Here is a 16,241-nt window from a genome sequence, read left to right as displayed (position 1 = left end):
TGTGTGTGTGTGTGTGTGTGTGTGTGTGTGTGTGTGTGTGTGTGTGTGTGTGTGTGTGTGTGTGTGTGTGTGTGTGTGTGTGTGTGTGTGTGTGTGTGTGTGTGTGTGTGTGTGTATGCGTGCATGCTTGCTTGTGTGTATGTGTGTGCATGCGTGCATGTGTGTGTGTGTGTTTGTGTGTGTGCGTGCGTGTGTGTGTGTGTGTGTGTGTGACTGTGTGTTTGTGTGTGTGTGTGTGTGTGTTGTGTATGTGTGTGGGTGTGTGTGTGTGTGTGTGCGTGTGACTGTGTGTTTGTGAGTGTGTATGTGTGTGTGTTGTGTGTGTGCGTGTGTGTTTGTGTGTGTGTATTTGTGCATGTGTGTGTTTGTGTGTGTGTGTGTGTGTGTGTGTGTGTGTGACTGTGTGTTTGTGTGTATGGGTGTGTGTGTTGTGTGTGTGTGTGTGTGTGTGTGTGAGTGTGTGTTTGCGTGTGTGTATGTGTGTGTGTGTGTGTGTGTGTGTGTGTGTGTGTGTGTGTGTGTGTGTGTGTGTGTGTGTGTGTGTGTGTGTGTGTGTGTGTGTGTGTTTGTGTGTGTTTGTGTGTGTGTGTGTGTGTGTGTGTGTGTGTGTGTGTGTGTGTGTGTGTGTGTGTGTGTGTGTGTGTGTGTGTGTTGTGTGTGTGTCTGCGTGTGTGCGTGTTGGGTAGTGGGACTGGATGCCACAGTCAGCGTCATGCTGCTGTCTGTTGTGGTCTCCTTTTCAACATGTTGAATTTCCCACAGATGTGGTGTTCACTTTTAAGGCTTATTCCCTATTGTGGCTATTAAATCTGTTTAATGGCACCAAGATGTTTCCAGAAAAGCAGTTGCATAAAAGTATGCTTCCAAAAAGGGACTCGCATGTTGAAATGTATACGTTGAATGTCAAATGTCAAATGCATTCTCATCAAACAACAATTTGACTTTTGATTTAAGTTATTTTAAAATAACTTTTTGAACTCTAACATGTTCTCGTTCAAAAACATCTGATTCTCGAGAAGAAAGACGTTTTCAATTCCTTAAAGAAAATTATGCTTCCAAAACTCAATAACCAAATTAAAAATGTAATAGAGGTGAATCGAAGTGTGTTTTATTAATTAATAGCTAATGTGCAATGTACAACCTTATAACTTTTAAGTGGTCCAATTTCTCTTAACAAGTATACATGTCGAATTCATATAGTGGCCTCTCGTTTCTCATATCAAAACGACCAAAAAGGCAGCAGGTAATGAACATTGAAAACACATCCCATCTTTTTCTATTGTCAATTGACATCAATTACCCGCCAGGGCTATCATATAGGCTAGCTCGCGTCGCGTGACTTTTATCGTGTAAAGAGCAAAAGAAAAAACTTCTCCCGGGGTTACCTCGCTGGAGACGTTATTAAGAAGGATGATACGCCTTCTTACAATGGCTGGACGGCAGAGCCTCGCTTTGTCATCGTGATAGGCTACTAAGTCCTATTACGGCGCAGCATAATGGACCTTTGTGGCAAGGGGGGGGGGGGGGGGGGGGGATGAGTATCACAAGACATCTTGGCTTTAAAAACAAAACAAAGCACATCTCACACATCTCGCCATTTGAGCCGTTCATTGTCTCGCGGCGTCGGCGCCTCAATTGCTTCCCACTCGGCGAGTAAATGCCCCCGGTTTTATGGGGTACTGCAGCTTGTAAAAAACCAATAGCCAAATGCTTTCAATGGCATTGACGTTTTACGTTTGACAAGCCTTCCGTTATGTTGGTTGATTGATAAAATGCTGTTTGGTGCTAAATAAGATGTGAGACACTGAGAATACAATTTCGATGGTTTTATTTCAATGGCATGCATTAAATACCCTAAACTCCATATATGTTATTTATGTATGCATACATACTGTATATATATATTTATTTATTTAATTCAGAGGAATTTGGCAAGACATAAAAAGGATAAAAATCCTAACTATAGGCAGATTAGGGAACCGGGGCTGAGTTCAAACTCATTCTGTCACTTCTGTTTATTCTTCTCCTCTTTCTCTCTCTCCCCACCATCTCGCCCTTATGACCTCAGCGTCTCTCTCTCTTCTCCGCCTCTCTCACATGAAAAGAGCCACGCAGCCTTCTAGTGGTTCTTTCATCTTGGAGAAAACAGGACACGTGTGAAAGTGATCGCCTCCTTCGTCTTATTAACATTGCAGTGTTTAGTGGGGTCCCCTTTGCCTCAGGCCTGGTACCAATTCCGCTCTCTCCTACTCCGCCCCCCCCCCCCCCCCCCCCCCCCCTACATTATCCATCAAAAGTATTGCTAGAGACATTTCCAAGTCTTTGTTTACGGACCGCCTCTGGCATTCCTCGTGTGTGCTTTATGACAGGCTTCCCCCTCGTAGGATGTATATGGGCAAACAACCTCCAAATGGACGACAAATAAAGGATTACGTCCTTCATCAGATGGGGGATTAAATTTCATTCATAACATTTTTTTACTATGGGAATTCATTAAATCATGCTCTTTCATCGGTTCATTACACATGCATAGACAATGTGTTTAGGCCAGCCACAGGTGACGAGTAGGACTACAAAACAACCCGGCAGTCCTCATCAAACACTTCTCAAACGACATGAGGATTATTTGTGGAATGCGTTTATCTTGGAGGAACCTTCATGTTCTCTCCAGTGCTTGAGAAGGAAATGTGAGTCCTGTCGTTAGCTTTTCACCGAAGGAAGGAAAAACACATTGCATGGAAGTTATGAACTGGTGTTCGGGACTCATCTGTATCTTATCAGCGAGGGGGGGGGGGGGGGGGGCTCCTAAACAGAAAAATGTGTAGAGAGCACAGCACAGGCGTCCCTTCAAAGCGGGCAGGGAGAGAGAGAGGGGGAGGGGGGAGAGAGAGAGAGAGAGAGAGAGAGAGAGAGAGAGAGAGAGAGAGAGAGAGAGAGAGAGAGAGAGAGGAGAGAGGAGAGAGGGTGGGAGATTGCTCTCAGCAGATTCAGAGAACCACGACTGGTTCTCATCATCGTTGACAATGAGGAGGGAGAGAAGGAAGTTTGAAACAAAGAAAAGTTTCATGACCAAAGTAAAGAGGGGGGGGGGGGAGGGATGGGATGTTCAATTGATGAGTCGGTTAAGGACAGAGAGACAGACAGCGAGAGACAGACAGCGAGAGACAGACAGCGAGAGACAGAGACACAGCGGGAGAGAGAAGGAAAGAGCGGGAGAGAATCAGAAAGAGAGAGACGGTGAGAGAGGGACAGAGAGAGAGAAGGAGACAGAGAGAGCGAGAGAGCGAGGAGAGGAGGGAGGAAAGCTGTAATGTGCGTTCCTGCGGGACGGCCCTGGGCAGCAGGGGGGCAGACCAAAGGCCCGGTGCCACTCCTGGTGTCCCAGGTGGAGATGAATGGGACAGCCGGGCACTAAAATGTAATGTCTGTCGGTCTCGGGACATACCAGGACATACTGTTTCACTTGCGAAAAAAGAGGCCCAGTTACTCAGACATCTACCCCAATAACATCTGTCAATGCATTTTTTATTCCTTGGCTTTGCTTGGTTTCTCGATTCCTTATTCTACATGCAAACCACTTCATCACGCACAGTCCAATAATATCTAAAAATCGAGTCTGCATCTTGGCATCCAACCAACAAAAGGCACTTGGCTCCAATTAAAAGCAAATCATATTTGTACAAAGCAAGAGAGTCTACTTGATGTCAGCGATTTGTGCACAAACCTACCAAACCGCGACTGCAAGCCTCGAGCGAAATAAGCACGTGAGTTTGACGTCGGAGGGGGGGGGTCAACGAGAGCCTAGACATGCATCACCCTACAAAGCATGACGACGGGGTCAACAAAATCCAAACGTATGCAATAGCTTTATAATATACAAATATATACAATTTTACATTCCCGTGGTAGAGGCTGGATGCATCGTAAGAAAAAAGTCACGCCCCCCCCTCTATCCCTCCATCCCTCCTCATAGTCAGGGGGGGGGGGGAATCAAAGTCGGCGTCATGCGTCCGCGTTCGACGACACCTGGGAGAGGCGGGGGTCCGAGTCGATCTCGTAGCGGTAGTGGTAGCCCTCCCACACCTCGCGGCAGGCGTCGCGCGCCTCGTTCACCCTCTTCTTGATGCCCTTGCGGTTGAGGTAGAGCACAAAGAGGAACACCAGCCCCACCAGGCCCAGCACCAGGCCCAGGAACACGTAGGACGTCTGCAGGGCCAGGTCCGCCCCGGCCGCCCTCTGGTAGCACCGCAGGGTCAGGGCGGCGGCGGCCAGCAGCGTCACGTTCCTCATTGTGGCCGGGGAGGCGCAGGAGGGCGCCTCGGCGTCGCGCACGCGGCCCCGGGAGCGGTTGAGCCACAGGGCGAGGGGCTCGATGGCGCAGGTGCAGTCGAAGGGGTTGTCGCCCAGCAGGAGGCCGCTGGCGGCGGGCAGGGCGTCCAGCTCCCGGAGCCCCTCCTCGGGCACGCCCTTCAGGGCGTTGAAGGTGAGGTCCAGCTCCTCCAGCCGCTGCAGGCCCCAGAAGGTGGCGTTGTGGATGGCCACCAGGGAGTTGTTGGAGAGCTGCAGCCGTCGCAGCTGGCCCAGCCGGGAGAAGGTGCGCGGGGGCAGGAGGACGAGGCCGTTGCCCGACAGGTCCAGCCCCTGCAGGGAGCCCAGGCTGGCCTGGCGTAGGGCGGCGGCCAGGTCGGTCACGGCGGAGTGGTTGTAGAGCGCCCGGCTGAGGTTGAGCTCGCGCAGGGTGTGGTTGTGCATGCTGAAGCCCTCTGGGTGGATGGCGGTCAGCTGGTTGCTGCTCAGGTCCAGGTAGCGCAGAGCGCGCAGATCAGCGAAGGTGTTGGATTCCACCTCAGTGATTCTGGGGTACACCACAGAGGATTAACCAAATAGAGAGGGAGAGAAGATTCTGGACATTTTAGCTACTATACTATGAAATGGAAATATTTGAGACATATGCAGAGCGCCCTGTGATAGTATGACAGAAATGTTAAATGTTTATTTATTATTTTTCTATGAAACCTCAGAGATATAATAGGCATATAACAGGCTTACACACTGTCTGAGAAAAAGCGTTTTACCTGTTATTGCTCAGAGACAAGTTCGTGACGTTATCCAGTCCCTGGAAACATGTTGGACCGATTCGGCTGATGTTGTTCCCTGTGATAAACAGATTCCTCGTATATCCAGGGATCCCCTTCGGAATGGTCTGCAGCTCTTTGGACACACACTTGACCGTGTGAGCCGCTTCGGAACATTCGCAACCGGGAGGACAAGATGCGCGCGCGTAAATGGAACACACCAGTGCACACAAAACCATGCGTTGTGCCAATTCCAGCATTTTGGAGAGAAGGCTACGGTATGCAACGCCAATAAATTATAGGAGTGGTCATCAATGAAAACCACAACATTTAAAAAATACCGAAACTTGCGCTGTCCTCGTCAGCTTGCCTGAGACATCCTGCTCCTGTCCCCGCACTTTTTACGTCTGGCTGTGAATGTTCGACTTTGCATTTGTGAAGCCCCACGTGTGAGTGGGAGGGAGGGTCTGATTTCCATGAGAAAAAAGTGGGGGTCTCGCCGTTCTTGTTTTTTTTATCCTCGCCGTAGCACGCGGGGCGTCGCTTCTCTCGAACAATGAAATTAAAGGACCATCGCGGAGTGCGATCCGTGGGGAGGGGCCTTTCACGTGCCCCATCCGGATCTCCGCCCGTCTCCCTCGCGCACTCCCGATGAACAAATGGTAAAGCATCAGTTGGATGCTTCAGTGCTACCAGCATACTCTGATCACAGTCATATTTTTCTCTTTCCTTCGGTACAACGTTCAGACAAATAAACTCGTGGGTTTCTGTATAATACGATATAAAGGAATTCCTGGACCCCTTTCTGAGTCTAATATTGGCTGTATCCCACCAGGTGAGTCTGGGTGTTCTGGGAGAGCTCTGATCATTCACTACAAAATTCTGTCACTCTGATGACGACCAAAGACTGTTTAATAAAATACGAAAATGAAGGGGGTGCTGCAGACAAGCATTGCCAATATAGCCTAAAGGCATTGGTTTTTGCATTAATTCCCGTCAGGAGGAGGCGAAATTAATAAACCCCTAAATGTGCCAGTATCAATCTATAGCACGCTGGTGTGAATGCATAAAATGAACAAAGCTTTCATACAAAAGCAGTAATCTTTAATCGATTTTTAATAGACAACAAGGGTTTTATTATGATGAGTCATACATTCACAGGCCAAAGATTCACTTGAAGGCTAGGCGATACATTCTTCCCATTAGGTTTCATCTCTCCATTATAAGTGTTCGACAGACTATGCTGTGGAACAGAAAGCATATGAATGAGGTCATAGAGAATCAAGAGTGGTGTTCACAAATAGTCACATATATGGACAGGGCCGCTGGTAAACTAGCGTCCTGTCCTTTGTGTCTGTAGGGAGTGAGTTGAGTGGAACCACAGGTCTCCACATTCCAGGACCAGGCTCTTAGATACAAGGCACCTCTGCGGGCAGCAGTCTTAAGTCCATGACAACAACAAAAAAAGGCTGGACCATATTGCATTCCTGCACATGCACTTTGATAACATATCAGATACTTCTTTGTCGGTGTCACAAATTCACAATCCTTTCACAGGGCGAGGTTATTTCGTTGTGGTTTTACCCCACGTGTTAAGTCACGGTGTCTCATGGGATAGGGGTGGGTGAATAAAACAAACCCCAAAAACACACACTCATCGATCTAGATGGTGCATAAAACACTGCCTTTGCTACATAACGCTGCGGACCTCACATAAACCCCTGCTATTAATAGCCCCGCAGAAAAGAAATACATCACGAAATTCAGAAAAAATAAAATAATCCCATTGTGTATCTTCTGAAAGTATCTGCCAAGAAGTGATTACTGCCTCCGCGGCATCTTTTCCTGCACTAACACAGAGAAGGCTCTGGCTGTATCAGCCTTGCCAGGGATTCCCAAAGGGACTCAAACGGCGTTTCTTGCTCCTATTATATACCATGGACACAAATAGAGTCCACCCTATCTACCTATTAAACATAATAAATCTGAGAAAGATATTTTGAAATAAAAAAGAAAAAGCAGCAGTGATGAATTACCGCTGACAAAATATAGCAGCAGTGCATTCAGATTCCAACTGGCTTCTTGGGTAGAGATTCACCATTGCTGCACTGTCAGCAATGACTGAATTAACCCCAATACAGCCTTTGTAACGGTATTGTTACAAGCAAACATAAAAAGCACAACTTTTCAAGTAGTTTACCTTGGCAACAAGCAAAACAAAGCAGGAGTACAATCAGCTTCCACCCAAGCACCTGTGAAAAGAACTACACAACAACTCACAACCTTTGGAAACTAATGGAGGCAGTTCACTCACAAGGAAATGTTTTGTGAAGCCACCACATACATGTGAAACGTTTTCTCTGCAAAAATACATAGGTCCAATGAGACTTATATTATTACATACATGCTGGCATGCAAGCACACGCAGGCACACAGTAGAACAGTGTCTGAGATTTGTTAAAATAGTTTCAGTCAAAACTAAACATAACAGGTTCTAGGACACAAAATTTGAAAAAATATGAATTACTAATTTTGCTGAAATATTTACAGCTGCTCAAAAAGGTTGTGAGCATTGGTTAAATGTTTGAATCAACCCCCTGTCTGTCCTGTTAAAGGAATGGGGAAACTGAATGAGGCTGTTCCCAAACAGGCCATTTTAAACATGAGACTATACGACCCTGCTTTGAGTTAAACCGTGGAACAACGGGCCCTAGATCAAAGCCGTAATGTTGCGCGGTGGAGAGACATTTCACAATGACCTTCTAATCTGATCCACGGCGCTGCGACTCTGCGAGCAGAAGAAGAAGAAAAAAACAACAAACCAAAAACAGCAGGAGCCCCGGCCGTCAGTAGCCACAAGAGACTCTCAAGAGTGAGAGTGTGTGTGTGTGTGTGTGTGTGTGTGTGTGTGTGTGTGTGTGTGTGTGTGTGTGTGTGTGTGTGTGCGTGTGTGAGAAAGTCCTGAGGATCCTGGCTGCCTGCTGTTTCTAGCTAGCCCTGTAGCCACAGAGAGGGCTCAACCCTCCTCCTGTTTGATTACAAACAATAAGGGGATTTGAATCCACTCACTACAGCCATGGCAACGGATTTTGAGTGCCCAACATCGTTTGGGATTATTGTAGAATAATACAAAATAAAAAAATACCTCCCCCAAACCCACCTTAAACATTGAAGGCTGCAAGGTCCATTAAAATAACAAAATATAAAGTGCTTAAGTGAATGCTACCAGATCTTTGAAAAAAAAAAGAAAAAGAAAAAACATAATTATCCATGAAAAAAACTTTTCCTGGGCAATATTTGTACACTGTATTTAATGTAAAGATTTAAAGAAAGGCAAAAGCAGCTGTGCTACATCAAACAATGATATATTTTTTTAAACCAGGTCAATAAAGGGGACACATCTTCCTCAATACCCGTTTAAAAAACCATAAATTACCTGCTACATTAATAAGCAGGTATTCTAACCCCTTTAAGGACACTACTCAGGTTGGGCGCATAATGCATGTATAAACATTTGGCACAATATAATACAAAAGCAATCAGCCATTCATTCATTCATTTACAGCTACAGGTTATGGTCGCCAAGAATAGTCGAGGTTTCTCCGATTATTTTGCAGTTGATCAGATATGCACTTAGTTAGGATATCGATATTGTAAACCTATCAAAGTTATACCGTTGTAAAGGACATCTAAAAATACACAATATTGACAATATAGATTCTATAGAAACAATTACTCTTGTTTTAGAAGATGCAGGCCTTTTCGGTATTTCATAGTAAATAGTGTTAGTATCAAGGATCCAATGCTACAAAACAAACACCCCAAAAAACAATAACAATGCCGCATTCTAACAGTTTACATGTGGGCACTGCATCAAAACAAGCATGTTGCCAACGTTGTTAATTCCTAATAAGGCATACGTTGTTCAGAGGGCAGGGTTCCATCTCCTCTGCTGTTTTAGTCCTCAAAAATATAGAAAAACGCCATCAACGGAAGCACGCGTTTGCGGAACCTCATCATTGCGTGTGTTCATTAAAAAAGAACCAACAGGGAATATTGAGCGGTGTCTGGAACGCTACTGAACACAAAAGTTCAACAAAATAAAAAAAAACACCTTCCATGGCCGAGAAGGTCATTCGGACTCCAGGGCTTTGAAGGGAGGGGGGTTGGTGAGGTTGTGACCCGGTGCACCCTCCCCGATAGTCCTTCTGTGACCCCAGGTCACCGCAGGTTAAGGGCCAGGACCGCGGTGAGAATGACTCCCACCAGCATCAGGCTTGGCAGCCAGGTCTTCAGGAAGCCGGCACAGCTGAGTTGTGGAAGCGGCAGGAAGTGATGTCATCGGAGAAGCACAGCCCGGGAATGGACAACAGATTGACAGAAATGAATAAAGACAGGAGATCATCGGTGCTTGGGCGTATGTAAATACTTAGAAACCAAACACTCACATAAACGCAGCAGAGGAAAGAAATGCAAATGCACCTTTTGTTTGTTATAAAAAACACACTGGTTTTTGTGATTGTGACTGTGACTTGCATGCCTGCAGACTTGAATTATATTCCAACCATGAATAATATTGATTACACAGTCGGGATGGGGTCTTTTTCAGAGTGCTACTTTCTCAGAGATTTGCCATTGCAAATCAAATCCTTGACGATCGATACCCATCCCAGAAGAAAGAACGCCCCTTTGATTGGGTTTCCAGACAAAGTTTGAAACATGTCCTTCTGAACTGTCATCGACCCGCTCTATAGGGCTCCACACCATCCAGAACCATAACGTTTCCTGGGCTCCAGCCCACAACAAGTCTACCGACCCCCATATGTTCTCAGATGGTCTCACCTGACGTGCTTGCCGTGGACGAACGCCAGCAGACAGAGGTTGACCATGTTCCACGAGGTGCTGTTCTCGTAGCGCATCAGATTCAGCGCCATGGCGACGTGTGAGTGACAGTTGTCGCAGCAGAGGTTGTGCTGGTCGATAAAAAAAATAATACATGTTTCAGAATTTTTACTTGTGGTAACTGGTAACTTTTTCTTTTGCACCACATAAGGTCAAAATATGAATCATAATCATAGACGAATTAGGGCAGCAGTAGCTCAGGAGATGGAGTGTGTTTAACTGGTGACTGCAAGGTTGCTAGTCCGATCCCTGGCTCGGAGTGTCCCTGAGCAAGACCCCTAACCCTAACTGCTCTCGACGAGCTGGCTATCGCCTTGCATGGTTGACTCAACCGTAGGTGTGTGAATGTGCGCACTATATAAATGCCGTCCATTTACCATAATGGATAATACAATAAATCCTGAATTGCAGGCCTGCTGAGGGGTTGTGCGTTGGTGGAGCTGTGATTTACCATGCGGTGCTTGTACTCCTCTGACGCGTCGCTGACGGCAGTGTCCCAGGCGTTGGAGCCGCCGGCGTGGACCTTGCTCACGTCAAGCATCCAGTATCTGTGCAGGAAGAGGCAGTGAAAGAAGGGTCCACACCGTCTCGTTTCCTATTGTGTTTTGTCATTTCCAAGGTGAAATGACTTGATGTTTTCAAAGAAACACGATAAGCCTGCACAGGTCTGAGTACAGGTATATTCCTGTGTACAGGCATATGTGGAATAGTTTAATTAAATGATATACATTATTTTATCTACTTACTTTGTTGGTCTCCCGAAGGCCATGTTGTCTTCCTGCAAAGGTAAAATAAAATTTTATATATTTGTTCAATTTGACTGCCAACTATCAAAAGCGGAAAAAAATGGAAGGACTGGATATAAGTTATTATATGGTAGATTCAGCCATCATACGAAAATAATCCTATTATTCTATACATAAGAAAACTTTGAATAATCAATAACAGCGGGTTTCATTGGGCTACAGCATACTCTCCTGGACATGACAACAGTAGTTGAACCTACTAGCGATTACTCACCGAGACAAAGTAGGGTCCAGCAAAGTCCCGGATCACACCGGAGGAGGTGCAGATCCCCATGTGTCCAATAAAGGGAAGCAGCCATCTGAACGAAAAACAACAACATGAAACACACAGTTTTAAACCACAGACGAGCACGCACACAGCAGAAAGTTGAACCCCCAGGGACATTAGAAACCTCAGTGACGTAACCGTAATACTAATCTGACCTAATGGTCGAGAGGATCACACTGGCTCGCTTCTGACAAACGAGTGACTGTAGTGGTCAGATGATGCCAACGGAGTCCAGTACTGGTTGTGAACATCGAACAAGCACATACTACAACAACGACAACAGTTGGATGGTATATATATAGTGTAATCTAGCCAAACAAAGGTTGTGCCCATTGCTCAACATTAATATTAGAGCTTGAACTCGTTTGTGTGATTACTCCAGTCCGCTGATCTTGGCATCGTACAAAACCAGTGACGCTGTCGTTGTGTGACCACCAGACCTGTCATCGACACGACTGACCGTCAAAACAGCGACCGCATATACATCCATAAGTCACGATTACACATCCGGTGTTTCCAGGTTGTGTTATTGCTCCATTATAGACATGAGGAATGCCCAAACGTACACAGTTATGTGTAGCATGAGAACCGGTTTAGCTAGCTGGGGCTGTGAATCCTTCCGTCTTAAGTTTGCCTAAAAGTACACACACACATGTGCATGCTGCGATACACACTCACGATAGCAAGGGGATGGGCGTCCACACGATGCAGAACGGGTAGCGGCTGAGGTCAGGGTTAACCTTCTCGAAGGCTATGCGATAGTTCTTCATGGTGTCTATTGTGTCACTCACATCCGCCATCACACCGCTTAGAAAGATGAACTTCATTCGCAGTACTTCCTGGCAGCCAGTCCTTCTTTGGACCGCCAGTGGTTGCTTCCGGTGTTGTGACGTCATGACCCTCCTGTTTGGGGAGCGAGCCAGACCGTACCCTCTTCACCTAAAGATGGAAAGGACAGTTCATATTATGTGTTGTGCTGTTTTCAACCGTAGCATTTTTTTTGAAGACACATTCCTGCTTCATATGCATGCAATGCATATTAATTATTATTTGTATGTGTGTGAATGTGTGTGTGTGTGTGTGTGTGTGTGTGTGTGTGTGTGTGTGTGTGTGTGTGTGTGTGTGTGTGTGTGTGTGTGTGTGTGTGTGTGTGTGTGTGTGTGTGTGTGTGTGTTTGTCAATCATCATTTTTTAGTTTGTATTATTGTACAATAATTCCAAGCAATTTTTATGCACAAAATCCTATGTAAGTATCTTAGCCATGTAAGTGAGGAGCCTACGTTTTGAACTCATCTGATTTGGAAATCCCATATTAAGTGATCCAGGTCAGAAAGCCCAAACAGATCATGTCCCGGTATTTCAAATAAAATGCAGAATATAATCACTCTGATCCAGTTACAGGCTTCAAGATATCCAGATCCTGATTATCAGCGCTTTACAGTTTTTCTCGATGGAATACACACGAAAAATGGAACCATGCACACAATTCTGAAAACTTGAAGCTCATGTAGCCTATCAACTACAAGACTGCAGCCTGCAAAACTCTGAGCACAATTCCACTGTTATCAACTATAGGTGTACAGAATGATTCTGCGAAGCTGTGATTGTGAGTTTAGCCCATTGGAGCTCATTGGATAGACAAATAGGCATTGTATCCTATTCTGGAGCATTAGCCACCCTGCAATACAGTACATGTGATATGGTACAGTACTGCAAATACTCTAGATACAGTCTAAGTAGAGTAGAAAGTAGAGAGTTGAAGATATACCTGATTTCCAGTCAGAATGTCCTTATTATGGATGAAACTGTGAACCGGCTTAGATTAGGGTGGACTCTGTGCCCAGATTCCCTCATAGTCAGACCATGGTTTATGACATGGTCCACCAAAGTTGCTCTTGTGTCATCGGAAATAATGTTCCGTGCACGGCCTCTTCCACCACGTCCTCCTCTATGTCTCTGTCCTCCTCTTCCTCCTCTACCTCTGCCTCTTGCTCTTCCTGCATCCATGCTTGCAAAGTTCTCCAAATGGCTTACTGTAACTGAGGCCTTTTTGTAGCTGGCTGCTTGGTGTTCAGTTTTGGAAGAAAGTGTTTTCAGGTGTGTATGTAAGTATTTTCAATTAACCAATGTGGTTAGGATATGCATATCCTATTCTGATACGGTCGGTTCAATGCAATATTTGTATGATATATTCTCAGTATTGTATTACAATATGGCAACAGTCTTCATACTTTATGTACCACCTAATTGCAACTTTAAAAAAGAAAGAGCTACTTCTAAACAATTTTATTGGAATATGTAACATGGACTCATAAAGCCAAAACATATGTAAATAGTATTTTGATGGAAGTGTTTTGAATTGATCCCACCAGTGTTTAATTGATGCTTTCTAAAGATTGTTTTGAGAAGAATTTGTGTAGTTTTAGCCAAAATGATTAACTCTTCTCAGGTTTGTGTTTAGAGTTTTGAGAATTTGATCTATAGTTTTAGAAAACTTGTTTAAACGATTGAGCAAAACTGTAAGACCTGCCCCAAGGTCTTTAACAAAGACAGAGAGTCACACATTACTAGATGAAAGCTTTTATTTGATGGAATCTATGGAATCTATAGACTCTTTGAGTCTAAATATTCCAGGCTTGTGTGTGATCCTATACTCTATGGGTCTCTCTGTTGTATTTACCCGAACATTAGATTTAATCAATGCCCACACAGCATTTATTGTGTGGGCATTGATTAACTTTAACATGTGAGTAAATAAAACAGAGAGACCCATAGAGAAGGATCACCCCCCAGCCTGGGTTTAGTTACCCACACGTGATATTTCATCAATGCCTACCCAGTAGTTATGTGTGGGCCCAACCCGAACCACCGCTGGTGTTCGGAGGAGGCCAAAGCCATACATCGCTCATAGATGTGCAACAGAAAGAGATTGAAGTTTAGGATTTGTAATCTATTTCAACAATAGTTGAAATAGATTATGACACAATAGTGTCATAACAATAGTGCATTTTGTAAAGAGGAATGCATAGGAATGTTTTTATTACGGTTTATTCAGTAGGACTTTAAATACATCCTGGGAATAATCGAAGAACACAACCGCTGGACACTGACAAATACTTTCTGAGGTATATATATATATATATATATATATACATTACGACGAGAGCCACCAAGTCACGGGCTCACACAAACACAAGAGCCCGTGACTGTGAGAGCGGTGCAGCCATAGGCCTGCTGTAAGGTTGAGGCAATCGAGAGCAATGGAAGAATTGGAAACCGGCGATACACCCATGGGATCCGCAGGGTCTCTGTGTACACTAGCGGGCCCCCATTAGATGTGACAGGTGATATATTGTGTGAAGGGCAAAAACAAACTGCTCAGCAAAAGTGGGAAGACGAGACGTTGATAAACGAAGGCACCGCGGGCTCATCATAGCAGAGCTGAGGGAATCCTCCTGCAGAATGTCACTTCAATATCTGTCCCGGCCCGCACAACCCCAATTAGGGGGGAGATGCGCTCCTTCAGGGAGCTGGACTCCATGCAGCCCCTCGCTCCAGTCACAGGTTTGAAATGTGAAATGTGAAATGCCACAGTGCTACCCGTTTCAAGTTGGCTTCCCTTAACTATGTGGTTACCCGGCTATATATATATATAAGTGGGAGAGGGCTATAGGGAAACGGTTTTCTAAGCAGCTCAAGAAACAATCTTGATTTTGAAATTGTTTTGGGTGTCATATTCGCCAGAGAACAAGTAGTACAGTACTATACAGTACTGTAGCAGTTTTGTTATAATGAAGTGCATCCTATGCACATATTACCTTTTCATCATTACACCTTATCATTGATTATAGAATAATTGTCTTTTTCTTTTTAAATGAGGTGGTTGATTGGTCCCAGGAGGAGTATCATTAAGTTTCACTGAACCCTCCTGACGTAAGCGATCGCAAAAAAAAAACCTGAACAGAAATTAGTCATGACACTCCTACAATCAATTCTTCACATTTCAGTTCTGATGATGATTTAGTGTCCACAGATGGAGTAAGGTTTCTGACCTTTGTTCATTCGACCCTTCTGATCTCCTTTATTCAGCTTTGCAGCCTTGGTTGACCTCTGTTGACAACAAACAATCATTCAAACACGTGCGTTGCCATTTTTGAATGTTTTTTTTGCCATCCATCAATACAATTAATTATTGATATTACAGAATTGATTGACTCCTGGCTGGGCTTACAAGCTATTCAAAAGAGACGCTTTTCTGCTCTTCTGTTAGTAATGAAAAGCTTGACATTTTATTTAGGGTTTTACGTTGTTTTACCAAAGGAAACGGCGCCACTTAGTGGACATATACAATAAGGTTACAAAATATGATTATAGACTCAATTTATGCTGGTGGCGGTAAAATGTTGTGCTTTATACAGTGATAAACTTAGAGTGATATTTTTTTCCTTCCATACTGATATTTAAGTAAATATGTTAGAAAAATACATTCAATTCACAGTCAATGCTTATTATTTGAGGATACGATTCGTAACCTCAAATAATAACCACAGACAGACACTTAAAGGAAAATAATACAAATACGCATTTACAGTAGACAATAAAACTGTGATCATCCATATCAAATGGAATCTGTATCAACAACATTATTAGATTATAGTATTTTGTCCATGTTTAGAAGCCAATGGGGCATGTTGGCATGACAATAGACAAGATAAGAGAGAATAAAGATGAACCCATGAGGGGAAGGTCTAGCAGCATTTTAAACCAACAGGCCAATAGAAATAAAGGCATCAGGGATTGGGAGGTCGGCAGTTAGACAGGAAGGAGGTGAACGTGTTATCTGTGAAAGAGGAAGTCATTTATGGGCAACTCCATCCAGCTCTTCCTCGCTGACAAGGACACAAGAAATGATGCATGGAAAACTAGCAAAGATAAAAATGAAAACAAGTTGTTTATAGCAGACTCAATGACAGTGATGCGTTGTTGAACCCTGAGGCGGGGTGCATAAAAAGTGGAAATGTGTAAAGATGTGAACTTTTCCGATGTATTATCAATGAATCATTGAAAAGCTTGCAGTCAATTTATGGTAAATTGTAATGACCAATGAGGTTGTATGATTTGAGTTACACGTCATAAGTCATAACCTTATTTCCAATCAAAGGGCATGTTTTAATGAAGAATGCATTGTTG

The 16,241-nt window shown here is 44.4% G+C and overlaps 2 protein-coding genes across 2 annotated transcripts; both read right to left on the bottom strand.

The window, feature by feature from the left end:
- Positions 1 to 3,484: 3,484 nt before the first annotated feature.
- On the bottom strand, positions 3,485 to 5,612 carry tpbga (trophoblast glycoprotein a). The gene is made up of 2 exons (XM_056582154.1): positions 5,076 to 5,612; positions 3,485 to 4,855 (listed from the first exon to the last, which is right to left on the bottom strand). Exons 1-2 carry the CDS (start codon positions 5,333 to 5,335, stop codon positions 4,003 to 4,005), a joined length of 1,113 nt encoding a protein of 370 aa, XP_056438129.1. The 5' UTR covers positions 5,336 to 5,612; the 3' UTR covers positions 3,485 to 4,002.
- A 529-nt stretch (positions 5,613 to 6,141) lies between these two features.
- On the bottom strand, positions 6,142 to 11,937 carry tmem222b (transmembrane protein 222b). The gene is made up of 6 exons (XM_056582159.1): positions 11,730 to 11,937; positions 10,998 to 11,082; positions 10,724 to 10,755; positions 10,429 to 10,525; positions 9,918 to 10,048; positions 6,142 to 9,384 (listed from the first exon to the last, which is right to left on the bottom strand). Exons 1-6 carry the CDS (start codon positions 11,876 to 11,878, stop codon positions 9,297 to 9,299), a joined length of 582 nt encoding a protein of 193 aa, XP_056438134.1. The 5' UTR covers positions 11,879 to 11,937; the 3' UTR covers positions 6,142 to 9,296.
- Positions 11,938 to 16,241: the final 4,304 nt, after the last annotated feature.

The sequence above is a fragment of the Gadus chalcogrammus genome, chromosome 22 (genome assembly GCF_026213295.1).
Source record: "Gadus chalcogrammus isolate NIFS_2021 chromosome 22, NIFS_Gcha_1.0, whole genome shotgun sequence".
NCBI lineage: Eukaryota > Metazoa > Chordata > Actinopteri > Gadiformes > Gadidae > Gadus > Gadus chalcogrammus.
This window is presented reverse-complemented; position numbering and strand designations above follow the sequence as displayed.

Excerpts from the sequence above, each read along its gene's own strand:
- tpbga (XM_056582154.1), bottom strand. The coding sequence starts at position 5,335 with ATGCTGGAATTGGCACAACGCATGGTTTTGTGTGCACTGGTGTGTTCC. Across the intron at positions 4,856-5,075 it reads TTGTCTCTGAGCAATAACAG|AATCACTGAGGTGGAATCCA; the intron begins GTAAAACGCTTT and ends GGTGTACCCCAG.
- tmem222b (XM_056582159.1), bottom strand. The coding sequence starts at position 11,878 with ATGAAGTTCATCTTTCTAAGCGGTGTGATGGCGGATGTGAGTGACACA. Across the intron at positions 11,083-11,729 it reads ACGCCCATCCCCTTGCTATC|ATGGCTGCTTCCCTTTATTG; the intron begins GTGAGTGTGTAT and ends TTTTTCGTTCAG. Across the intron at positions 9,385-9,917 it reads GTCCACGGCAAGCACGTCAG|CTGTGCCGGCTTCCTGAAGA; the intron begins GTGAGACCATCT and ends TCCACAACTCAG.